The 26,190-nt window shown below is 41.4% G+C and overlaps 1 protein-coding gene across 1 annotated transcript in view; it reads right to left on the bottom strand.

Annotated features, from left to right (window-relative positions):
- CD244 (CD244 molecule) overlaps positions 1-24,185 on the bottom strand; it is a 36,015-nt gene extending 11,830 nt beyond the window's left edge. The window contains exons 1-3 of the mRNA XM_040230092.1: positions 23,867-24,185; positions 908-1,246; positions 543-818 (exon numbers count right to left, since the gene is read on the bottom strand). Coding sequence (XP_040086026.1) covers positions 543-818; positions 908-1,246; positions 23,867-23,933 — 682 coding nt within the window. The 5' untranslated portion in view covers positions 23,934-24,185. The remainder of the gene's footprint in view (positions 1-542; positions 819-907; positions 1,247-23,866) is intronic.
- Between the last annotated feature and the right edge of the window lie 2,005 nt (positions 24,186-26,190).

The raw sequence follows: 26,190 nt of genomic DNA, 5'->3' as shown, positions 1-26,190 counted from the left end.
AAGTGATGTAAACTTAACTCAGAAAAAAAAAAAAAACAACTTAGGATAACTCTTAGAATGAACATAAGCAAAAAGAGAAAAAAAAAACAAGAACTCCTCTAAGTACCCCCAAGATGATCCTGATGACCACATGACCCAGGGCACAGTGTACAGCATAGTTACCTCTTGGGAAACTATATGGCTTGGGGAAGTTATCTCTCAGGAGGAGGAAGGAGGTCTCCATCAGTCTCTCAGAAAAAGAATGTAATGATCAGCACCCACGTCAGGGCAGTGACTCATCAAACAACTAAGCATTCCCTATACGAAGGAGAAACTCACATCTCCCGAAAGAAAGTTCTTTATGGGATAAAATTCTTCCCTGACCAAGACAGCCCTGGTTTTATAGGGACTGTATGCCTAGAGGCCAAGGCTTACCTGGGGAAGGGCTGCAAAGCTCTGTGGGAGTCAGTCAGGGGATCTCTTATCAAGTCTTCTTTGCAATGAGCCTGGCTGTGGGGCTCCACACCTTCAGCCCCTCTTATATCCCAAAGTGCTCCACTTACCTTGGTGGTCTCTCTGACAGCCCTGTGTTAGCTGGAGGCTGTGGTTTGCCCAACTGACTAGATTGCTGACATTGCAGGTATATAAGTGCGAACTATTGACATCAACGTTCTCCACCAGTTCTGTGATGTTCCCAGGTATCTGGATCAGATTACTCCCTTTATACCAAGCATAGCTCACATCACCACCTCTGGTGACTGAGCAGGACAGAGTCACTTGACAAACGCCCCCATCCAGGACCTTCCACTTCTCCACCAGGTGGGGCTTCTCAACACGATCTAGAAGCAGAGATTCTGATCAGAAAGATGCTGGAAATACAAGCCCTGCAAGAGTTACAGGGGCAAGATGAGCTGTCCTGAGGACTCACCAAATATAGAAACCTGGAACTTGTGTTCCCAATATTTCCCAGAGTGGTCGGTGACCTCCAGGACGTAGAAGCCACTGTCCTGTGGCCGAGCTGCCTTGATGAGAAGAGTGAAGTCCTTGCTTGTAACACTGAATCTTTGGTTGAAATGATTTAAAGTCTGAATCAAAGTTCCCCTTTCTTCAATCCCGTCAGAACCATTCTTCCAAGGCAATATAAAATTATTACTTGAATTTGAGTATGAGGGCATCTTCCATTTAACAGAGTATATATTTGTTTGTAAGCTGGGGGCGCGTAACCGCACAGTCTCTCCTGAGATTCCAACCACATGATCAGCAGAACCTAGGAATTACAGGAAAGAGAACCCATGCTGGAGCTGGAAGGAAGGGTATCAAGCCTGAGCAATGTGGGTTGTTGAATGTGAGCTTCCTTAAACCAAGAGGATGGAAATGCATATGAAGAGCCCGGAGTCTAAGAAAACCTGAAAGTCTATCTCCCTTATCTGCCTCCCCTACCCCATGCTCTGTGCCCTCATCAGAAGAGCCCACAAACCAGTAACAACAGTGAAAATCTCTTGAGTGCCTATTATGGGACAGGAAGATTTTAAACACTTGACATATTTTTTACTTTTTCACTTTACAATGACTCAAAAATGGTCTTAGCCCCATTTTAGAGATGAGGAAACTGAGTTAGAAAGAACTTAAAAGTAATTGGACCAAGTTACACAGAGAAAGATGAATCTAAAATCCAGTCAGTTTGGCTTTAGAGGACAAATCTTTAACCAATATGTTTTAAATATCGTATATGAAGTCTCTCTTTCCCTGTAGTGCTGAGGTAAACAACAGTGGCCAGCAGTGACTACCGGAAATTCTTTTTATTTTTTAATTTTTAGTTTTAATTGGAGGATAATTGCTTTACAATACTGTGTTGGTTTCTGCCATGTATCAACATGTATCAGTCATAGGTATACTTACATGTCCCCTTCCTCTTGAACCTCCCTCCCATCTCCCACCCCATCTCACCTCTCTAAGTTGTTACAGAGAACCAAGGTTGAGCTCTTTGCCTCATACAGCAAATTCCCATAATCTATTTTACATATGGTAACGTACATGTTTTAATGTTACTCTTTTTCAATTAATCTCCTGCTCTGTCCCCCACTGTGTCCATAAGCTGTTCTCTATGTCTGCATCTCCATTGACGCTCTGCAAATAGGTTCATCGGTTTCATGTTTCTAGATTTCATACACATATGTTAATATGTGTTTTTCTCTTTCTGACCTACTTAACTCTGTAAAAATAGGCTCTAGGTTCATTAACATTGACTCAGATGTGTTCTTTTTTATGGCTGAGTACAAGCTGGAGTCAAGATTGCCGGGAGAAATATTAATAACCTCAGATATGCAGATGACACCACCCTTATGTCAGAAAGTGAAGAGGAACTAAAGAGCCTCTTGATGAAAGTGAAAGAGAAGAGTGAAAATGTTGGCTTAAAGCTCGACATTCAGAAAACAAAAATCATGGCATCTGGTCCCACCACTTCATGGGAAATAGATGGGGAAACAGTGGAAACAGTGTCAGACTTTATATTCTGGGGCTCCAAAATCACTGCAGATGGTGACTGCAGCCATTGAAATTAAAAGACGCTTACTCCTTGGAAGAAAAGTCATGACCAACCTAGATAGCATATTCAAAAGCAGAGATATTACTTATGCCGACTAAGGTCCATCTAGTCAAGGCTATGGTTTTTCCAGTAGTCATGTATGGATGTGAAAGTTGGACTATGAAAAAGGCTGAGTGCCGAAGAATTGATGCTTTTGAACTGTGGTGTTGGAGAAGACTCTTGAGGGTCCCTTGGACTGCAAGGAGATCCAACCAGTCCATTCTGAAGGAGATCAGCCCTGGGATTTCTTTGGAAGGAATGATGCTAAAGCTGAAGCTCCAGTACTTTGGCCACCTCATGCGAAGGGTTGACTCATTGGAAAAGACTCTGATGCTGGGAGGTATTGGAGGCAGGAGGAGAAGGGGACAACAGAGGATGAGATGGCTGGATAACATCACTGACTCGATGGGTGCGAGTCTGAGTGAACTCCGGGAGTTGGTGATAGAGAGGGAGGCCTGACGTGCTGCAATTCATGGGGTCGCAAAGAGTCGGACATGACTGAGCGACTGAACTGAACTGAACTGAATATTCCATTGTATATATGCACCACAACTTCTTTACCCATTTATGTGCTGATGGACATCTAGGTTGCTCCCATGTCCTAGTTATTGTAAATAGGGCTGCAGTGAGTATGTGTACATGTGTCTTTTTCAATCATGGTTTCATATGACCAGACCCAGTAAGGTTAACTCCTCAAGCTGAACTCATGGCTCCCTCATCTGTCCTCCCATAGAACTAGAACTAGATTCATAATCCTTTCTTTTAGCACTTAAAGTGTTCATTTTAGGACTGTGATCCTTATTCTTTAAGGTTTGCCAATTTTTTAGTTACCAGAAATTATCCACAGGATTGTTCCATAGAAAACAAATCAAGAGAGAAAAATAAAACTATACTTCCAAAGCATATCCCAGTACATCACTCTCAAAGGACAAAGAAGGTGACTAATGAACATAGGAATGTGACCTAGAGCTGCTTGTCATTGCCTACGCTAGAGCACCCCACTGCAATCAACGTAAACAAGTGGAAATTTCTGTGGCCATTTTTGTCAGGGAAGCTATGCCGCATGGCCCAGTGAATGCAGAGACAGGTGGATGCCTGTTTGAGTGGGCTGAAAAGGGTCAGGGAGAATCTGGAGGAGAGAACAGAAGATGGAGGTAGTTATACAAACATATTTTTTCAAATGGAGAACATTGAGAATAGAGCAATGGACAGAGATTTCTAGATGTCCACATGCATTATAAACATTCATTCCTAACCATACATTCACACTGGCATTTTCTCAAGAGACTAAGTAAATAATTAAAGGACTTGTAATTACTATTTGGTGGAGATAATATGTTTCTCTGATTTGACGCTCCTAAAAGTAAAACACATGGAGTTCCTATTCATATTCTTATGACTTGAACTGGCTCTGCTCATTACCAGACCAAAAGCAGAGACTGTGCTATACGCCTCTGTGACTGTCTCTTGAGATCCTTCCCCTATCTAAAGATCTTGAGAACAAGGGTGAACAATAAAATAATTACTAAACCTACGAAAAGGACATGCACTGTACTCACCAATTATGCAGCCTTTACCCAGGGCCCTAAAAAGACAGAGCGTCTTCATGAATAAGATATAATTCTTGATTCTAGAGAATTTGTGATCTGGAAATAGAACATGTTTTCATTCTGCAGCACACACTTCAACATTGAGATAAATAATCATCTAAGCAATTCTAATTCCAATAATGGAAGACTAGTCTAAGACATACAGCCAATACTTCCACTGAAAATAACTAGAAAAATGAGCAAAATATAAAAATATGTTGTTAACAACATGAGAGAGCTAATAAAGTCATATAAAGTTATATGTCCAAGATCTGTAAGAAGGAAATTCAGAGAAGTGAGACCAGCATTTTTGACTCCTGCTCCTTAGAGGCATCTTCTGAGTCCATAAAAAGCAGCTGAAAAGCTGAGAATTTGAGCAGAGTTTACACTAAACTCAAGGACCTAAAAGAACATGGAGTTCAGGAATATCTTGCTAAGAAGTGGGTGCACCTAAAATTCATCATATTTGGGGTTGGTACCACAAAGAGGTACACAGTAAAAGTAAGGATGAGTAAGGAATAGGCCAGCTCTTGTAGAAATTAAAGCCCAATTTTGAATAATCTCAACCCTGGATTGGATTAACATTATAAAAAATCTCCAGTGTTACTAATCTAGCTGCCTATTAGAGACAAATATAAATTATTCTTGTAGGAAAATAACAAAAGCCAGCACATTAAATATTTCTAAAATTTTTCATACAACAATGTCCAAAATGAAATAAATAAACAGACGTAGAAACATGTCTATAAACCAAGAGAACTAGGCCCAAGGGACATTTAAATAATAATGTTATCAGTCATAAGCTTTAAAGTAATTTTGTTTAACATGTTTAAGGAAATAAAATATGCTTGAGAATTATAGCAAAGAACAAGTGTGATAGAAAGCAAAAGCGGCCATGCTCTCTGCAGTGTGACTTTATAGCTCCTTCCATCATCAAGAGATAGAGTTCCCTTTCCCATCTCTGTAACCAGGCTGGCCTTCTGAAGAGAATGCAGCAAAAATTAGGTTCTGTTAGTTCTAAGCCTAAATCTACAGAGGCATTGCACATGCCTCTTGGAATGTGCCTTTACACGTTCTCTTGAAACCTGTATGGATGGCATACAATCAAGACTCAGATAGCCTTCTAGAGGATGAGAGCTCACATGGGGCAAGCTAAGGCCATCTTAGATCCACCATCCCCAGCCAATCTGGCAGCTGACCATATTTGCCTAAATGGTGCAAGCTGAAATGAAAAGAATAACTCAGTTGACCTCTGCCCAAATTGCCAACTACTGGATTCATTGACTAAATAAGTGGTGGTTGTTTTAAACTGCTAAGATTGGAGGTGCTTCATTGTACAGCAATAATTACCTGAAAAAATGAAATTTTTTAGGTTCTGTTAGTTCTAAGCCTAAGATCTGAGAGCCAAATGAAAATGAGCCAACTCGTTAGAAAAGACCTTGATGCTGGGAAGTATTGAAGGCAGGAGGAGAAGGGGATGACAGGGGACAAGATGGTTGGATGGCATCATTGACTCAATGGACAGGAGTCTGAGCAGCTCTGAGAGATGGTGAAGGACAGGGAAGCCTGATGGGCTGCAGTCCATGGGGTTACAAAGAGCTGGACGTGACTGAGTGATTGAACAACAGCAAAAATGAAAATTATAGAAATAAAACATAAAATAACTGAAAAATTAACTCAACTGAGAACTTTTCTGATTACAACAGTATGAAACTGTTCGAAACTGTAACAGTATGAAAACTGTTTCTTTTTTCACAGAAAGAAAAATGAGAAAAGAACAAACATATGGAGACTAAACATTGTGCTCCTAAAAAGCCAATGGGTCAGCAATGAAATCAAAAAAGAAATCAGAAAAAGCCCGTAGATAAATGAAAATGAAAACATAGTCTTAGACTACATTTTATAACAAAGATTATAACCTCATGAGATAACCTTATGAGTTATCAAAGATAATGATATTATAACCTTATGAGTTAACAAACTTATGCAGCAAAAGCAGTTCTAAGAGGGAAGTTCATAGCAATATAGGCCCACCTCAAAAAATAAGAAAAATCTCAAACAAGCTACCTATAGCCTAAAAGAATTATAAAAAGAACAAACAAAACACAAAGTCAGCATAAGGAAGAAAATAATTAAGATCAGAAGAAAATAGAGATCAAAAAACAATAGAAAAGACCAATAAGTCCAAGAATTAATTTTTTGAAAAGGTGAACAAAATCAACAAATCTCTAGCCAGGCTCACCAAGAAGAAAAGAGAGAGGACCCAAATAAACAAAATAAGAAATGTAAGAGAAGACATTTTAACCACTGAAACCACACACACACACACACAAAAAAAAATTTTTTTTAAACTGAGAACACAGTGAATAGTTATATGCAAGCAAGTTGGACAACCTGGAAGAAATTAACAAGTTTCTAGAAACATATAGCCAGCTAAAACTGAGTCAAGAAGAAACAGACCATTTAAACAGACTGAACACTACAAGTGAAATAGAATCTGTAATTTAACAAAACTCCCTGCAAACAAAAATCCAAGACTGGACAGCTTTACTAAGGAATTCTACTGAACATACCAAAAAGAACTTCTACTTATCCTTCTCAACTATTCCAAAATATTTAAGAGGAGGAAACACTTCCAAATTTATTCTACAAAGCCACCATAATCCTGATACCAAAACCAGATAACAACAAAACCAAGACACAACAAAAGAAAATTACAAGACAATATCTTTAATGAATGTAGATGCAAAAATCCTTAATAAAATATTGCAAACTGAGTCCAACATTACATAAAAAGGGATCATACACTATGACCAAGTTGCTTTCATTCCAGGGTCACGAGGATGGTTGAACATACATAAATCAATCAATGTAATACACCACATTCACACAAGGAAAGATAAAACATGATTATCTCAATAGACACAGGAAATGCATTTGACAAAATTCAACGTCCACTCACGATATTTAAAAAAAAAAAAAAAAAACCCTTACCAAACTGGTTATAGAGGGAACGTATCTCAACATAATAAAAGTCATTTATGACAATGCCATAGTCAACATAATACTCAATGGTGAAAAGCTGAAAGTCTTCCCACTAAAATTTGGGATAGGAAAGAATTCTGATTTTCCGCACTTCTATTCAATATAGTATTGGAAGTTCTAGACACAGCAATCCAACAAGAAAAAGAAATAAAAGGTATCCAAATTGGAAAGAAAGATGTAAAATTGTTAGCAGATGACAAAATACAGAAATATAGACACACAAAAACAATTAGAACTAACAGATGAATTCAGCAAGGTAACAGAATATAAGATTAATACACAGAAATCAGTTACATTTCTTTACACTAACAATGAAATACCAGAAAGGGAATGTAAAAAAAAAAAAATACCTGTTAAAATCACCCCCCCACACACACACACACACAAAATACTTAGGAATAAACCTGACCAACGAGGTAAAAGACTTATATGCTGAGAACTATAAAACTTTAATAAAGGAAATTAAAGATAATTCAAAGAAATGGAAAGATGTCTCATACTCTTGGATTAATTAATTTAAAATATTAATTATTGTTAAATTGGCCATATTACCCAAAGCAATCTACAGATTAAATACAGTCTCTACCAAATTACTCATGACACTTTTCACCAAACTAGAACAAATAATCTTAAAATTTATATGGAATCATAAAAGACCCAGAATAGCCAAAGCAATACTCAAGAAAAAGAACAAAGCAAGAGGCAAAACCCTCCCACACTTCAGATAAACACTACAAAGCTACAGTAATCAGAACAGTGTGGTATTGGCACAAAAACAGACATATGGATCAATGGAACAGACTAGAAAGTCCAGAAATAAACCTACATATCTTCAGTCAATTAATCTTCAACAAAGAAGGCAAGAATATAGAACAGGAAAAAGACAGCTTCTTCAGTAAGTGGTACTGGGAAATTTTGACAGTTGAATACAAATCAATGATGTTAGAACACACCTTCACACTGCCATGCACATCAGAGTAGTCTCCACTCAGGGGTTAGCAGGTTAGAGAATGGGAGTCAGGCTTTGCCACATGGATTGACTCTTCCTTTAACAAATAATTTTTCTGTAGCAGGCAAGGCTGTTCGATAGCATTTTAACCACAGTAGAACTTCTTCCAAAATTGAAGTCAGTCCATTCAAACCCTGCTGCTTCTTTATCAACTAAATTTATGTAATATTCTGAATCTTTTGCTGTCGTTTTAACAATTGATTGCGTTCACCATCTCTTATGAATGCAGTCTGTGGCAACCCAAAACAATTGCAATAATGACATCAAAGATCACTGACCACACTTCATCATTACAAATATAATAATAATGAAAACATCTGAAATATTGAGGGAATTACCCAAATGTGACAAGGAGACACAAAGTGAGCAAATGCTGCTGTTGGGAAAATGGAGCCAATAGACTTCTGTGACACAGAGTTGATGTAAACCTTCAATTTATAAAAAACTCAGTGACTGCAAAATGCAATAACATGAAGTTCAATAAAACAAGGTATGCCGTTTGTAACTGACAACCCAACAAAAAATGGCAGAAGACTGGCAGGCAGGTACTTGACAAAACTCTGATACTCAATTGGCAAACAAGAAGCTAAAAGGTCCCCAACATTGTTGGGGATCAGAAAATGATGAGACTACTATATCTGCACAAAAATGGCTAAAAGACTGAAAATTCCAAATGTTGGCAGGGATGAGATGCAACTGAGGCTCTCATTCATTGCTAGGGAGAGTCCAAATTGGCACAATCACTTTGGAAAACTAACAGTATCTTTTAAAACTAAAGTTACATATGCCCTATGGCCCACAAGAGTATTTCTTGTGAATACTCAAGAAAATGTATACAAGAAAGCTCATAATGGCTTTATTCATAATAATTCAAGAAGGGGGAAAATCCCAAATACCAGTCATCATTAGCTTAGTAAATAAATCATGTTATATTCATATAATGAAAAATTATGCAGCAATGAAAAAGAATAAACTACTCTACAAGCAAAAATGTGGATGGATCTTATCAACATTGTTATTAATAAAGAAATGTTTTACTTCTTGAGATGGGTGGTGGTTACATGTACATATATATGTAAAAGCTCATCTACATGTAAAAGAATGAAATTAGAATACTCCCTAACACCATACATAAAAAGAAACTCAAAATGGATTAAAGATCTAAATGTAAGGCCAGACATTATAAAACTCAGAGGATAACACAGGAAGAACACTTGCTGACATAAATCACAGCAAAATCTTTTTTTACCCACCACCTAAAGTAATGAATATATAAAATAAAAATAAACAAATGAGAGCCAACCAAACTTAAAAGTTTTTGCACAGCAAAGGAAACCATAAACAAGACAAATGAAAATCCTCAGGATGGGAGAAAATATTTTCAAATGAAGCAACTGACAAGGGATTAATCTCCAAAACATAAAAACACTGCTTAATATAAAAAAAAATCCAATCAATAATGGGTGGAAGACCTAACTAGACATTTCTCCAAAGAAAACATATAGATGGACAATAAACACGTGAAAAGATGCTCAACATTATTAATTATTAGAGAAACACAAATCAAAACTATAATGAGTTACCAACTCACACTGATCAAAATGGCCATCATCAAAATATCTACAAACAATAAATGCTAGAGAGGATGTGGAGAAGAGGGAATCCTTTTACACTGTTGGTGGGAAGGTGGTTTGGTGTAGCCACTATGAAGAATGGTATGGAGGTTCTCAATAGAGCTGCCATGTGACCCAGCAATATCACTTCTGTGCATATACCTGAGTAAACCATAATTCCAAAAGACACATGCACCCAATGTTTATTGAAGCACTGTTTACAATAGTCAGGATATGGAAGCAAACTAAATGTCCATCAACAGAGCAATGGATAAAGAAGATGAGGCATGTATATACAATGCCGTATTACTCAGCCATAAAAAGGAATGAAATTGTGCCATTTGGACAGACGGCACAGATGTGGATGGACCTAGAGACTGTCATACAGAGTGAAGTGAGTCGGAAAGAAAAAAACAAATATCATACACTAACACACATACTAACATGTTTCACATATATGTGAAATCTAGAAAAATTACACAGATGAACCTATTTTCAAAGCAGAAAGAGGCACAGACGTAGAGAACAAATGTAGGGACACTAAGCAGGGAAAGGGAGAGAGGAATGAATTGGGAGATCAGGATTGACATACAGACACTACTGTGTTATGTATAAAACAGATAACTAATGAGAGCCTACTGTATAGCACAGGGAACTCTTCTTAGTGTCTGTGGTGACCAAATGGGAAGGAAATTAAATAAAGGAGGAGGGTAAATATATCCTTATGGCTGATTCACTTTGCCGCACAGCAGAAAATAATATAACATTGTAATATAAATTTTTTTTAAGTTCATCAAGCTGTTTGCTTAAACTTTTTGTATATTACTATATCTTATATTTTGATTAAATATTAAAAAAGAGTAATTACTACCCTTCAGAGAGCTCTTTTGATCATTTAACTTGTACATTTAATATGTGCAAGTTAAAAAAAAAATATGTGCAAGTTATGTACAAGTTCTTATCAAAGTAGGTTTGTAATATGTACAAGCTCTTATCAAAGTACATTTAATATGTACTTTGATAAAAGCAAAGTGTGATATTGCCACTTGTGGAAACATTACCAGAGCAAGAGTGGAAAAATAGATTTCTAAATCTCCTTTTAGCTAATTATTAGAAAAGTCTTCCTGATACTTAACTCAAATGACAACCAGAAATCAGTGGATCGGAAACTCACAAGTAAAACAGACTAGAAAGTAGGCTAGGTAAATTTGCAGATTGATGAAGATTTCCTAAACCCATGGTACATCTATAAGAATCAGCAAGCTCCTTTGAGGCAATGAGAAGACTATTCACTTCTGTACTCAACAAGTATTTACTGAATATTCTCTACGAGTCAGACATTGTTCTAGGGAAGATATGTTAATCTCAACAGTTGATCTTTGAGGCCTGTTAATTCCCTGTTGCAGGGGACAGGGGAGATGGCCTGTGAATCATAAGGATATGTAATATCATCCCCGGCATCTGCCCACTAGATGCCAGCACCCCTACCCCAGTCATGACAACAGCAACAACAAAAAAATATTCTCGACATTTCCAATTGTTCTTTGGGGGGCAAAATTGAGACCCACTGTACAAGGGCATTGAACTAGAAAAGTGAGCAAGAGAGACAAGATCCCTGCACTTGTGAAGCTTACACTTCAGTTACACACCATAAATAAGAGAAAAATGAAACAAGGTCCTTTCAGAGAAGCATAAGTGCCATGAAAGTAGTTTTAAAAGATAATGTAATGGAGTGATTGGTAGATTCATGGCCAGAGAAAGTGACATTGAGCTAAGAAATGAAAGGTGTGAAGAATTCAGTCAGGAGGAGAACTATAGAAAAAGCATTCCAAGTAGGGGGAACCACAGCTTCAAGGGCCCTCTGGGGACAGGGAATAAAGCAGAGGGTCCAGCCCTTAGGCAGAATATTAGAGATAGAGTTAAGAGAGATGGAAATACATATATATCATAAGTCTTAATTTTCTAGAAACAGGATATCACCTTCACAGACTATGGAAACAGGAGACAATTTTTTTATAAAATTACATCCAAGACATTAGCCCAGGCAAGCAGAGTTGGGGAGAATTGTGAATAGAATGGTACAGGGAAAGATGGAAATGCCCCCGGTACATCACAAGCAAGTGCTAAAGGAAGGGCTGCCCGGGTGGCTCAGTGGTAAAGAATCCTCCTGCCAATGCAGGAGATGTGAGTTCAGTCCCTGGGTCAGGAAGATCTTCTGGAGGAGGAAATGACAACCCACTCCGGTATTCTTGCCTAAAAAAATCCCATGGACAGAGGAGCCTGGGAGGCCATAGTCCATGAGGTTGCAAAGAAGTAGACATGACTGAGTACACACACACGTGCACAAAGGAAGATATGGAACTCCCCAGACTGGTTAACTGACAGCAGTAGTATCCGTCAAATGAAGGGTAAAGGGTAAGACCCAGTGGAGAGGGAACCACATCAATGGATACACATTTTACTGGCCAGGCACTGGGCTAAGTAATGGGTATCCAAATTTCCACCCCACCTAAGGCAGTAAAGGGCTTCCCAGCTGGCGCTAGTGGTAAGGAATCCATCTGCCAATGCAGGAGACAGAAGAGCCCCGGGTTTGACCCCTGGGTGGGGAAGATCCCCTGAAGGAGGGCACGGCAACCCACTCCAGTATTCTTGTCTGGAGAGTCCCATGGACAGAGCAAGCTGGCAGGCTCCAGTCCAGAGAGTCACGGAGAGTCAGACATGACTGAAGTGACTGAGGACACATGCAAGGCAGTGAAGAGCTCAGGCTGCAGATGGCTCCTGAGTATTCCATGGGTGGTAACTCCAAGAGCAATAATAAAAGCCAAGTTTGGGACATTCCTGGAGGTCCAGTGGTTAAGAGTTAGCTGTCCAGTGCAGGGAATGTGGGTCTGATCCCTGGTGAGGGAACTAAGATCGCACACACCATGGGGCAACTAAGCCCATGGGCCACAACTAGAGAAGCCCGGGAGCCACAAGGAGGGGTCTCACATACCTCAACTGAGACCCGATGCAGCCAAAAAAGAAAAAAACAAGTTCAAGGGCTCTCAAGGAGGGGTGCCAGAAGTCCTTGAATCAAAACCAAAATTTGTAGGGCAGGGCATGATTTTAAATAAGGAATGAAAGCCAAATAGTAAGAAGAGAACAGGACCAAAACAGCAGCATGTACGGATAATATGGAAGCTGTGAAGACCCACAGTTGCTAGTGCATGCATGGAGGCATCTTACTGGCCCAAAGGCAGGGAAGAAGTTCAGCCAATACACAAAAGAAAGCTCTCCAGGTTGCTCAGATTGGCATCTGTTATGATTACTGTTGCTCATATCATATCTGCAAGTAGATATTTGCAATATCACTCCTATTTTAGAGAATAGGATTGTTAAGGGCACTGGGAAAAGACATAAAAGTTACAATCTCTGTTTTCCTATGCATACAGTCTAGAGGAACATAGACCTAAAAGAACCAAAGACTTGATGTGAGCTGTGCCATGAGGGTATGCCCAAGGCATGACACAAGTATAAGGAAAGCGTGCATTATTTTTCCCTGGGGCATTAAGAATGGCTTCCCAGAGGAGGTGACCTAGCTGTTGCCTAGGGCATCCACACCGGCCAGGGAGATAGCAAAAGGTGTATAGAATAGGGCATCAGAGACAGAGCAGCCACATATGTGAGGACACCCATGTCTCTGACTTACAGATCTGCTAAGGATGGGCCAAAAGCTGTCTCCAACAGGTTTGGAGAGTGGAGTGATAGAACATGAGTTTAATTTTAGAGGGTTGTAATGGTTTTATTTTACTTTTACCTTTTTTAAAGTTGAGAGGTAGCACAAACATCAAAGTGTGCCTAAGATATAAACATAATATAATGAATAATTATAAATTCCTGTATAATCACCACCAGATCAAAACATAGAGTCTTCAGGACTTCCCTGGTTGCACAGTGGGATAAGAGTTCACCTGCCAATGCAGGGGACACAGGTCTGATCCCAGATCCTGGAAGATCCCGCATGATGAGGAGCAACCGAGCCGGTGCACCACAGCTACTGAAGCTTGCAAGCTCTAGGGCCCGTGAGCCACAGCTGAGACCCTGCGCCACAACTCCTGAAGCCCACATGCCCCCAAACCAGCAAGTCGCAGCTACTGAGCCGGCGTTCTGCAACTGCTGAAGCCTGTGCTCCTACAGCCCATGCTCTGCAACAAGAGAAGCCACCACAATGGGAAGCCCGCATACCGAAACTAGAGAATAGCCCCCACCCTGCACAGTTAGAGAAAGCCCACAAGCTCAAAGAAGAGCCAGCGCAGCCAAAAATGAAAAAATAAAATAAATGTAAAATAAATAAATAAATGTGTTTGACAGTGTGTGCAAGTCAAAAATAAAATAAATTAACGAAATAGAGCCTTCATTCTAGTTCTCCTTCATTGTGACAAAATTGAATAGAAAGTACACAAGGAGTGATTAAGCTATAGACTAGACTGTTAAATACTTAAGGAATCGAATGTGTGATCTACACTTCTGATACTATGCTGCCTTTGTGGTCATTTTAAATTACACTATTCTATTTTCTTTTACCTTCATGTGAATTGCACCAGTTTGTACACTTACAAAGAGTCTGTCTCCAAATAAAAAGGGGCTAGGAAAGAAACTACCAGAGGAAGAACATCAGGTGTTATTTTGCTTTGTTGGTTTGGTTTTTCTGAGGTAATGGAAATATACACATATGGACAGTATGTATATTTATATCCACATATATGTGTCATTTTTATATACATAAAAGTCTCTCTCCACTCCCTATTCCTGGCACAGAGTTTCTGATCCTTGTAATTTCCCAGTGATAAAGGCATCTTTTGCTTTAGCATTTAGTCTTTGACCCCATCCCTGACACAGGGGTCCTAAAACCTTTGTAAATTCCTTAGTAAGAAGAGCACCAGGAACATCCTTTATTTTATTAAAATGACTCTAGGGACTTCCCTGGTGGTCCAGTGGTTAAGAATCCACCTGCCAATGCAGTGGGCACAGATCAACCCCTACTCAGGTAAGATCTCACATGCTGCAGGACAACTAAGGCCATGTGCAACAACTACAGAGGCCCACACACTCTAGACCCCATGCTCTGCAACAAGAGAAGGCACTGCAGTGAGAAGCCTCATACTGCAACTAGAGAGCATCCTCCACTCTCCACAGCTAGAGAAAAGCCTGCAGGTAGCAATGAAGACCCAGTGCAGCCAAAAAGTAAGTTAAATAAATAATTTTTTTTAAAAATGTCAAAGGTGACTCAGGGTGGACTCAAGTGGGAGGGGCTGGGCAAAAAACAAGGCCAAGCCATGATGAAAAGCTTGAAATTTTCAGCCACATTCCCCATCCTTCAGAGGAGGGACAGAGAATGGAAATGGAGTTAATAGGAGCTAATAGTTAATAACTGATCACATCTAAGTGAAGAAGGCCTCACAAAATCCCAATAGAATGAGTTTAGTGGAGCTTCCAGCTTGGTGAACCTCAACTCCAAGGGAACAGAAGCTCCCTTTCAGACCTTGCCCTGTGTATCTCTTCATCTGGCTGTTCATCTGTACCTTTTTTCATATTATTTAATAAACTGGGAAATATGTTTCCTTGAGTCCTATGAACTGCTCTAGCAAATTAATTGAACCAGAGTCCAAGGTCACGGGAAACTCTGATCTACAACCTGGGCTTGAGACTGGTGTCTGAAACATCAGGAGGAGGCAATCTTGTGGAAACAGAGCCCTTCACCTGTGAGCTCTAACTCTGTCTCTGGGCAGATGGTGTCAGAACTGAGTCAAATTGTAGGACACACAGCTGGTGTCACACAAAATGCCTTGGTGTGGGGAAAAAAAATCACAAACACATTCAGTGACCAGAGGTACCAGAAGGAAAGTGTCCTGTATGAGTAGTAAAAGAGACACTTGGGAAAGAAAAACACAGGAGAGGAAAGCTGGGTGGCGTTCCAACACAGATTTTCAAATGGCAGGATAATGAACTAAGAGCAGAGAACCAATAGAAAAGGAGCAGTTGAAGAAAGATCAGAGATATCATGGACTGGGCAGGTCCCAGATGGCCTCCCAGAAGAAGGCATGATGTCCAGAGCACAGGGACTGACCAAGGACGGGAGGAGAGCTCCCTAACACGGAGCAGAGGCGAGTGTGGTCACCTAAAGGAGATAAGGTGAGGTCAGCTAACATTAAGGGATTGTTGATGGGGTTGGCAGAATCCCTAACTGGGATCTCCATTTCCTTGGAGAAGGAGAGTGTAGGCCAATAGAGGCTGTGATGATGGAACAGGATCTTGAAGAGACAGTGAAGGTTCGGAATCAGCCCTCTGGAGAATGGGGAAAGCTTTAGATCAGAAACAAGGATTCCCAGGACACCTGTGGATCCAGCTGAAATTGAAGACTCTCAGTCTGTAGCTGCTCTTTGTTGTTGAATATTCTTCTGCAGCCCTCAACAGCCCAGTGTGGGGGAAAGGAAGATATTTCAGGGTGAGGCAGGGCTGGACTGGGAGGCAGATAGGGTGAGGTTGCCATGGAGGGATACAGCAATAAGGTGAGTGGGAGTGTAATTGATGCAGAAAGACCTGGTCCCTGTCCCTGAGGGCCGTGCGTGCCAAAGAGAGAGACAATAAATGCCAGTGCAGAAAGGTAACTCAACAGAAGTTCTCACTTGCTTAGTGAGAGGTAGAGGTGGTCGTGACAAGTGACGGGGTGTTCGGAGGGGAGAGGCCGCAGCAGGTTCCGGTGGCCAGAGGAGGCCCCGGGGCTGCAGCCGCCCCCGCTGTTAGTGCTCAGCAGCTTTGAGGCCCCTTTTCCGGTGGTTAAGAAAGAAAACAGTTCTGCAAAGGGAGGGCAGAGCTGCTGCCTCCAGAGCCACGCAGTGTCCACAGTCAGCGCAGCTTCCTCTGATGTGGACGTCCTGATCTGAGGAAGGGGAGGCGGGAGGAAGGGTGTGGCTTGAGCCCCGGGAGAGGGGGCAGGAGAGAGAAAATACAACTTTCAGAAAAGTATAACTTCCCCTACCCAGCAAAGGATGTTGAGGTTTTCTCAGTTCTGAGTTATGACACCAGGCTTGGGGTGAGGCAACAGAAGGGGTTCCTGATGTGGACTGAGTGGATAAAGCTCAGTGAGTTCCCCAAAGCGCTGGGGCAGGTCTGGCTCTAGTCAAGGCAAAATTATAAAGTACACAAAATATCCTCCAGGTCCACAACCCACTTTATCACCTCTCTTCTTCTCAGCCTAGCCCCACCCTTGGGAGCTTCCTACTGACTGCTCCTCTCAGATAAAGCAACTTCTCCTCCCCACCCCACCCTCACCGCACCCCCACCCCAGTCAAATTTACCTAGCCTAGGTCCCACTCTTCGTATCAGTTAACTGATTCATGCCATTTGTAATACTGTCTTTCTCCAAGATAAACGTGTGTTTGCTTCTCATGTTTCCTTGTTCAAATCTGTGTTTTCCCTCCTTCTGTTTTGGCTCTTCCCTCTGCTTATCTTGTCCTTCTTCCTTACTCTCTCCTGAACTCTTTTTCTTCTTATTATTATTATTTATTTATTTATCTTTGGCTGTGCTGGGTCTTTGTTCCTATGCTCAGGCTTTTTCTAGCTGCATTGAGGGTGGGCCGCTCTCTATTGTAGAATCCAGGCTTCTCACTGCAGCGGCTTCTCCTATTGCAGATCATGAGCTCTAGGAGCTCGGGCTTCAGTAGTTGTGGCACAGGACCTTGGTTGCTCTGTGTCATGTGGGATCTTCCCGGACCAGGAATCGAACTTGTGTCTCTTGCATTTCAAGGCAAACTCTTAACCACAGGACCACCAGAGAAGTCTCATCCTGAACTCTTGCTTATCCTTCAAGGCCACTTCCCCAGTATCCCTACCTAGAAGGAATTTCCATCTTCTTTGCACCCTTTGTGCTTGAGATTAATCTTCCTGTCAGTGACACGTAGTATTTTCTGTCTTCCCTTAGAGTTGATATTATACAGGCCTATTTTCTTCTGTCTGAAAGATTCTTAAGGATGGAACCAAATTGTGTTTCATCTTTGTTTCCTCTACAAAATCTTACATAGTTCTTGGAACATAGGAAGGGTTTAATGAAATGTTCAGTTGATTAAATAATTAATTAAATTCAGTTCCCAGAAATGATTCTTTGTAGGAATTTCATGCAGAATACCAGGGAAGCCACAGATATTTGGTTCCCCTGGCTTTGACTTTCACCTTTCAGGCGTCACAGCCCTGCGCTTTCATTTCCCATTTGCAGGTCTAGAGAACACAAAGGCGGTGACCCTGAAGCTACTTGGAACTCTCACACACTGCTTGGTTCAGCCACTTTGGAAAAGAGTTTGGCAGCATCTGCTAGATGTATATATACATACCCAGGGAGTCTACCCCCAGAGATACACCCAACAGACATGCATGCACAAAAAGGCCCATAGGGGACTTCCCTGGCTGTCCAGCAGTTTAGACTTTGTACTTCCATTGAAGGTACAAATTTGATCCCTGGTCAAGAACTAAGATCCTGGGTTCCACACAGCACAGCCAAAGAAAGAAGAAAGAAAAATGGCTCATAGCAGTGTGATTATAATAGGGAAAATACTTTGGGAACAACCCAAAGGTTCATCAATAGTAGAATACATGAATAAACTATTGTACAGCCATGAAAACAACCAGCTACAAGTGAAAACAGGGATAAATCTCATCAGATGTTGAGCAAAAGAAGCCAAATGCAAGAGTACATAATTATGATTCCATTTATATACAGGCAAAACTAACCTATGATGTTAGAAGTCAAAAGAGTAGTTATATTTGTGGAAGACAGAGGAGATAACAAAGGGAGAGAGCATGTGGTAGATACATGGGTGTATTCACTTAACAATAACTCATTACCATGTATGTTTATAGTTTTGTGCACTTCTCTGCACACATATCATGAAGACAATGGTCCAGCTACCTCTGGAGATATTTCTACAGAACTGGTTCCCTCTGGGAGTGCTGCAGCCCTGAGTTTCCTGAGTCCTCATCTCTCTCCTATACACAGGAACTTCATTGTTCATGCTTTGTTTGAGGGGAAGTACAAAGAGGAAAAGATGGACAAAAATGAATCCAGTCTTCTTAGAACTTACCTGGATCCCAGCCAAAGCATTTGCAATCAGTGACTCCCACCTGAGAAGTGAAAGTTTCAACACAACCTACAGGAATAGTCTGCAGCCTTCAGAGCTGTCTGTAAGATGCTGTCCCTGCCCTTATTTATTTATTTTTTTGTCCAGCACATCTCAACCCAAACCCTGCAGCTCCTGGGCTTTGAGTCTCTGGTGTGTCCTTTGGAGTTTCCTCAGAATGCATAGCCAAAATCTGAATTTAGGGTCCAAAGTGAACTTTAGGGCTCAAGTCCACTCTTAAGAGCGGTGATTTGAAGTTCCTTGCTCCCCAACACATCTGACCCCCAAATCATCCCAATCGTCCTCTAAGATGTCTGAAAATAATTCATTCATTTTCTCAACTAACATGTTTTGAGCACTTGCTCTGTTAGGCACTTTGTTGTGCGCTAACCACAGCTGTAATTGTATGTTAATTGACGTAAATGGTGCAGGCTCTGTGAACGAAGGAGTTGTGTGCTTATTCACATCTGAATCCTCAGTTTCTAGCCCAGCACCTGGTGCAGAGCTGTTCAAAGCATATCCAGGGAAGGAATGGGAATAGAGAGGGAAGATGCTATTGTGAAAACAGACTGTTTTACAATACAGTATAATCACGTGCTTCAATGTCTTGAATACAAGTTGCCTTAAGATTAAAATGTTGACATCTATATATGTATCCTTATAACTGATTCAAGTTGTACAGCAGAAACTAACACATTGTAAAGAAACTATCTTCCAATTTTAAAAAAGTCAAAGAGAGAAGCAAGTGACACGAATTGCTAAAACATTTTCTAAAAAAATTCAACATGGTAGCCATCTAGAGGCATATAAAATTGATAAATTGTCAGAAACTTTAAGAGAATAAAAACACAAATTTACAGAGCATACCTGCATATGAAATTATATACACAGGGCTCCATGAGAAATAAATGCATTAGTCATTTTTTGAATAACAAATGCCTGTGCACCACTTATCTGTGTGTTTTTTCGATGAAAACTCAAGCTTTAATAAATACTTGTTTTAATAAAATAAAACATAAAAGTTCTTTTAAGACTATGCAATATCAATCTATCCATCTAATTCAAAGATCTTTATGTCAAAAATATTTTCATATACCAATAGTAAAAGAAAAAATGTTGACGTCTCCCTCAGATCTTGGTTATGACAACAAGAAACCCTCAGAAAAGGGTCACACTTAAAATTTTATCATCTTATCTCAACATGCTCTAACTCACTTTCTATTCAATTAGAGTTCAACAAAGGATTACCAAATAATCTCTTCTTCACTCTGACTACAAAACTAAATGAAATATATGCCCTGCTTCCAAAGAGCTGAATAACATGAACTTTCAGTTTGGAGTTCTTGTAATAACTCAACATTTCTCTAAGCACTTTATATACTATATCTCATCTAATCCTCACGCATCCCCTCGGAAGCAGACACCACTGTTAATTTCACAATTTGAATGAAAAATTGAGAAACAAGAGGTTGGTTAACTTCCTCAAGGCCACAGAGATAGTACATGCTTTAAAATTTAAACAGTGTTCCGATAAACTCACTTTATTCTATGGATTCTATGTATTCACTCATTTAATAAATATTTATTGAGGATATACTTGTGCCAGATACTGCTCAAGATGCTGGAGATACAGGAGTAAACAAAACAAAAGCTCTGCCTTCACGGATCTTACATTGTAATAAGGTCAAGTGGAAACTGGGAGACAGAAAATAAAACAAAAATAAACATATAGTATGTAAAATGGAGACGAGCATCCAGAGAGAAATGAGCCAAGAGGGAGACAAGGAGGTGCAAGATGGAGGGGCTATTCTTAATGGAAAAGATATCATTGCGGAGGTAGTAACCTGAGCAGAATAAGGAAGCGAACCTCACAGAAAATGAGGAGGAACCAGCATTCCATGCAGAAAACAGTGCAAAGGCCCAGTGAAACAAGCGTGAGGGCCACAGGTCAGCGAGACTGAAACACAGTGAGAGGAGCAGAGGAGAGGCAATGGCCGGGGAGGCTGGATCACACGCACCACAGTATAATGTATGGCTTTTCCTCTGTGAGAAGTGAAAGAGCTTTGGAAGACTTGTGCAAAGCATAATATGAACTTCTTACACATATGTGATGCATACTGAATTCTTCAGTAAACCAAGTTTTAGAAAAAAATGTTTCACTCTCATTGTGTCTCCAGATTGTATGCACTGAAAAAGACATGCTGTCACTTTTGTGGTATTCCTGCCAAAAATGCATGACCTGAATCTTATGACCGAACGTCAGACAAACTCAGATTGTAGAACTCTCTGGAAAACAACTGACTTGTACTCCAAAAGTGTTGATGTTATAAAATATGCAGAAAGTTTAGGGAATGACTGTAGATTAAAGATGACCAAAGACACAGCAACTGGAACTTTCCTGGTCCAGTGGTTAAGAATCTGCCTTGCAATGCAGGTGACGTAGGTGTGATCCTTGAGGAACTAAGATACCACGTACCTTAGAGCAACTAAGCCTGCATGTCTCAGATACTGAAGCCCGAGAGACCCAACTGCTAGTAGAGAGTTTAGTTCATGCACTGCAATGAAAGAGCCACGTGAAGCGAAGAAGATCCTTTGCACCACAAGTAAGACTCAATACAGCCAAATAAACAAATAATTTTAAAAACAGACATAATAATGCAATACATGATCCTGGTTGGATTCTGGATGGGAAAAAAAGATGTGGGTTCAACCCCTAGGTTGGGAAGATCCCCTGAAGGAGGGCATGGCAACCCACTCCAGTATTCTTGCCTGGAGAATCTCATGGACAGACAAACCCAATAGGCTACGTCTATAGGGTCACACAGAGTAGGACATGACTTAAGCAACTTAGCAAGCATGCACACAGCACTGGGGGGACGTTTGGTAATATTTAAATATGTATTATATATTTGATTGCATTGATGTTAAATTTACTAAATTTTATAACTGTGCTGATATCATGATATGGGGACATTCTTGTTTTTTGAAGGTTTGTGCTAAAATAGTTAAGAGTAAAAGGGGGTGATGTCTGCAATTTACCCTTGAATATTCCACAAAAAATAATTATTATTATACAGCTATTCACACATGCATATATTTGGAGAGAAAGAGAAATACAGCAAATGTGATAAAACGTTAACAACTGGTGAATCTAGATGAAGGAAATACAAGAATTCTTTGTACTATTCTTGCAACTTCCCTGAAATGTCAAAATTATTTTAAACTAAGAAGTTTAAAAATTGAAACAAATAACTATAGCAGTTTCAGTCAACTTACACAAGGCCAGCCCCACAGACACAGTGTATAGCAAGAAGAGAGAAAAGTTCCATAAGGCCCAAGTCTATCCTTTCCAGTGCTCAAAGAATCACTACCTGGCTTCCCCCTGCAATGGCTTTGGTGTGGCCGCGCCCAGAGACAGTGCCACAAGGATGGAGGGAGCATCATGCAGGCTTCATGATCTCAGAGTCAGCCCGGACGTCCTGTTCCTGCACTCCCAAAGCCAGGCATCAAGCCCTGTGGGTCCTACCTCTGCTTTCAAGGTTCTAATCTAGCTTTCTTGCCTGGGATCCTGTATCTTTGGATCCCCCTTAGCCCACATACATGATCCCCAGGCTCCAGACTTCTCTCTCTGCTCCCTGTTCCTCATCACACCATGCCCTACTCCACCTATACTCATACAAATGCTGGAGCCTAGACTGTATCTTCTTGAAGGATATCTGAGTGCCAGGGGCTCAGTGATTGAACTGGGTACCCAGGGACAGCTTGTAACAGGCCCTAAACAAACACCTCCCTGTGCCTCAGTTTCCTCCCTTTGCAACCAAGCATGCCTTCCTCTCATTCCACCTGCATTCACCATGCCCCGCAAAGAGTTAATGATTTAAAATGCAGGCTCCAAGTTTCAGAGCATCCTAGACAAGGTTGGAGAGAAAGGGGGAGCACTCCTCACTGAGATTCCCTGACCCCTCATTTGTTGGCTCAGGGCCCAGCTGAGAGTTTTCAGTTTGCGATGGAACTTCCTAATAGTGTCTCCTTCTCTTCCCTTCCCCGCCCCCTGCCCCCAGCCAAAGTGAAAGTGTTAGTCACTCAGTCATGTTCAACTCTTGGTGATCCCAGGGACTTCTGCCTGCCAGGCCCCTCTGTGCACAAAACTCTGCAGGCAAGAATACTGGAGTAGGTAGCCATTCCCTTCTCTTGAGGATCTTCCCAACCCAGGAATCGAACCCCAGTCTCCCTCATTGCGGGCAGATTCTTCACCATCTGAGCCACTAGGAAAGCCCCCAGCCAACATTTCCCTAATAATTCTCAGGCTCCCTTGGCCTCTGGGCTGCTGACAGAGTTGATGGAGAGGGACCAGCCCTTGCAAATAAAGCCTCTGTTCGGGCCTTCATCTCATGCCTCCTATCCCCCTCCCCCACTCCACACCGCCTATCGCTTATCGCTTGCCAGGGCTCAACTTTCCTGCCTCAGAGAATAATCTGTCAGTCTCTGAGCTCCAGAACCACTCGACTTCCTTTGAGAAACCCAAGTTCATGGCCGCTTCTTCTCTCTTTTGGCAACTGCACCAAATGAGAGGATATTTCATTCTTACAGCCAGCAGAGAGGACACTTTCTCCCCCCAGACAGAAAGGAAAACTGAAGCCGGTGCGAAGGACTCACCTTGCCAAGGTGGCCTGGACTGCTGATGGCATGGCCAGATGCACACTTCTCAAGGACCTCCCAACCCACTGCCAGCCTTTGCTGTCTGACCCAGCCTGCCCAGAGCTGCAGGGAGCTGCTCCAAGTCACAGGTCCAGGTGACCAGGTAAGCAGCACAATCCGGAGGCTCACATCCTGATTTCCCTGAAGGCCACAGCACCTGGTCCATGCCAGCCCACCCCTACCAGGCTGGGCCTCCTTACCTTGGCCTTGATGTCCCTTGATGAGCAGGAGGAGTGTGAGGGCAAGCACTTGCCCCAGCATGCCCATAGAACAGATGCAAGAAGCTGACAGAGGGGTCAAGCCAGTTCCCCTCCCACCAGATACTCTGCCCTGCACAAGCTCAGCAGCCGCCCATCAGCAGAAGGGTGACAGGGAGCAGAACTCTGTCGGGCTTCAGCCACAATTTCCTCAGCTTAAGGATGTTCTCATCAGCTGAACGCTAGCAGGGTTGTTGAGGAAGCCCCAGTCCCTGGACCTGGTCTGATAGTTCCCACAAGCTAAACTTGCGAAGTTCGCCTCAAGTGGGCGGATGCTCAGAATACACAGTGACTCACAAAACCAACTTAGAAATCTTGTCCTGAGCTCTGCCCCAGCCCAGCTGCTTTGTTTAAAGGACAGATGCCCAAGAAAGTTTCCAATTCTCTGCATCCTACTGGCAATATAGAGAAAACTATATGGGGACCAAACAGCCATTATGTAAGCCTGTCCAATCCCAACAGACATTGTGAAGGTGAAGGAGAGGGTTTGGGAAGGATGTAGATTGAAAAGTGGATCACTAGACAAATAGGTGAAATGCCGAAGAAGACAAGTGAAGGCACTAGAAAAATCTAGCAGGCCTGGGATTTTCTGAAGGTTGATACCAAAGTTTCAACCTTAAGCACATCCAAATTAAAATGTTTCCATAATAATATCCTTTTGCCTAGTTTCCGATGTACTTTTAAATTCCTTCCCTTCCTCTTTATCTACTTTCCTGAAATAGTTCTTTCTTCTCAGCTTCTCTCACCCAAACAGCATGTAGACCCATTTTTGCTGCCCCCCAACACATACTTTGATCCCACTCTCCAGAAAGGCCAGGCAGCCTTTGACTCTTCACACTGCCATGGAGGGGTAGAGGCATCCCACTTTCCCCAGAACTCAATAGCTTTGAGGTCGCACCCAGAGTTCTTTGCCCTTCTTTTTCTTCTGCTTTCCCCTCAGCAGAAAATACTTTCAGTTCCCTTCAGTTCAGCCCTTCTTCTCCTTTTCCATCTGTTGATCCATTTCCAGTCACTGTGTCTGAAGTCGGGCTGAAGGGAGGCAGAATGCAAGACTTGCCTGCCAAAAAAAAAAAAAAAGGCAGCAATGATTTTCTGGGTCAAACACTGGATTTGCAGTCAAGAATGTAGGATTCCCAGGTGGCACTAGTGGTAAAGATTCCGCCTGCCAATGCAGGAGACCTAAGAGACACAAGTTTGATCCATGGGTAGGGAAGATCCCCTGGAGGAGGTCAATATTCTTGCCTGGAGAATCCCTTGCACAGAGGAGCCTGGCAGGCTACTGTCCATAGAGTCACACAGAGTTGGACATGACTGAAGTGACTTGGCACACACACACATGTAGACTTGAGTTCCTGTTCAGCAACTCACAGCCTGTGTGATCCTGACCAAATTATTTTCTGAGCCTGTGGGGCCAACACTTGGCTCCCAGCAGCACTTGGCTCTCATCCCTCACAAGGTAGTTTTCAAAATCAGATTAGATGTATAATCTCCATTAATTGAAGTTATGAGAAACAAGCAGGTTAACAAGTTATTTTGATATGTATATGCATATTACACAAACAAATGTATTTTTAAAAAAGAATCAAATTAAAAACTGTACCTGAGAGTATGCATATTAAAAACTCTGAACAATAAAGTTTTGTTTATTTTTTTAATGCAGAATGAATATTAAAAACTCTGAACAATAAAGTTTTGTTTATTTTTTTTAATGTAGACCTATATAGATTTTTCCTGTTGATCTAATGGTTATCATCTCTTCTTTCTTTTTTCCCCTCCCAAGAGGCAGCCCTTTAGCCCTGGGAAGTTTCCTCAGAGTTGATCTGGCTGTGCCCCTGACCTTGACATGGTGCTCAAGGCATGATACAGTAGGAAGGACAAATTTCCTCCCATGAAAGATGGAATAGTCCCAGTTCTGAGACTAATTGTAAATTTGGGATCCCTAAGACTACCTTCAATTTTGATAATTTACTAGAAGGCAATTTAACAGAAATCATCACCGTGTTAAATATATATGCTCTGGGACTTCCCTGGTGGTTCAGTAGTTGGGAGTCTGCCTGCCAATGCAGGGGACACAGATTCAGTCTGTAAGATCTCACATGCCATGGGGCAATTACGCCAGTGCACCACAAGTATTGAGCCCATATTCTAGAGCCCGCATGCTACAACTGCTGAAGCCCTAGAGCCTGTGTTCCACGAAAAGAGAACCAAAGAGAACCAAACTCAATGAGAGGCCCATGCACCACAACTAGAGAGTAGCCCCTGCTCAC

Source organism: Oryx dammah, unplaced genomic scaffold (assembly GCF_014754425.2).
Source record: "Oryx dammah isolate SB20612 unplaced genomic scaffold, SCBI_Odam_1.1 HiC_scaffold_28, whole genome shotgun sequence".
NCBI lineage: Eukaryota > Metazoa > Chordata > Mammalia > Artiodactyla > Bovidae > Oryx > Oryx dammah.
Note: the sequence above shows the minus strand (reverse complement) of the source record. Positions and strands in the feature narration are given on the sequence as shown.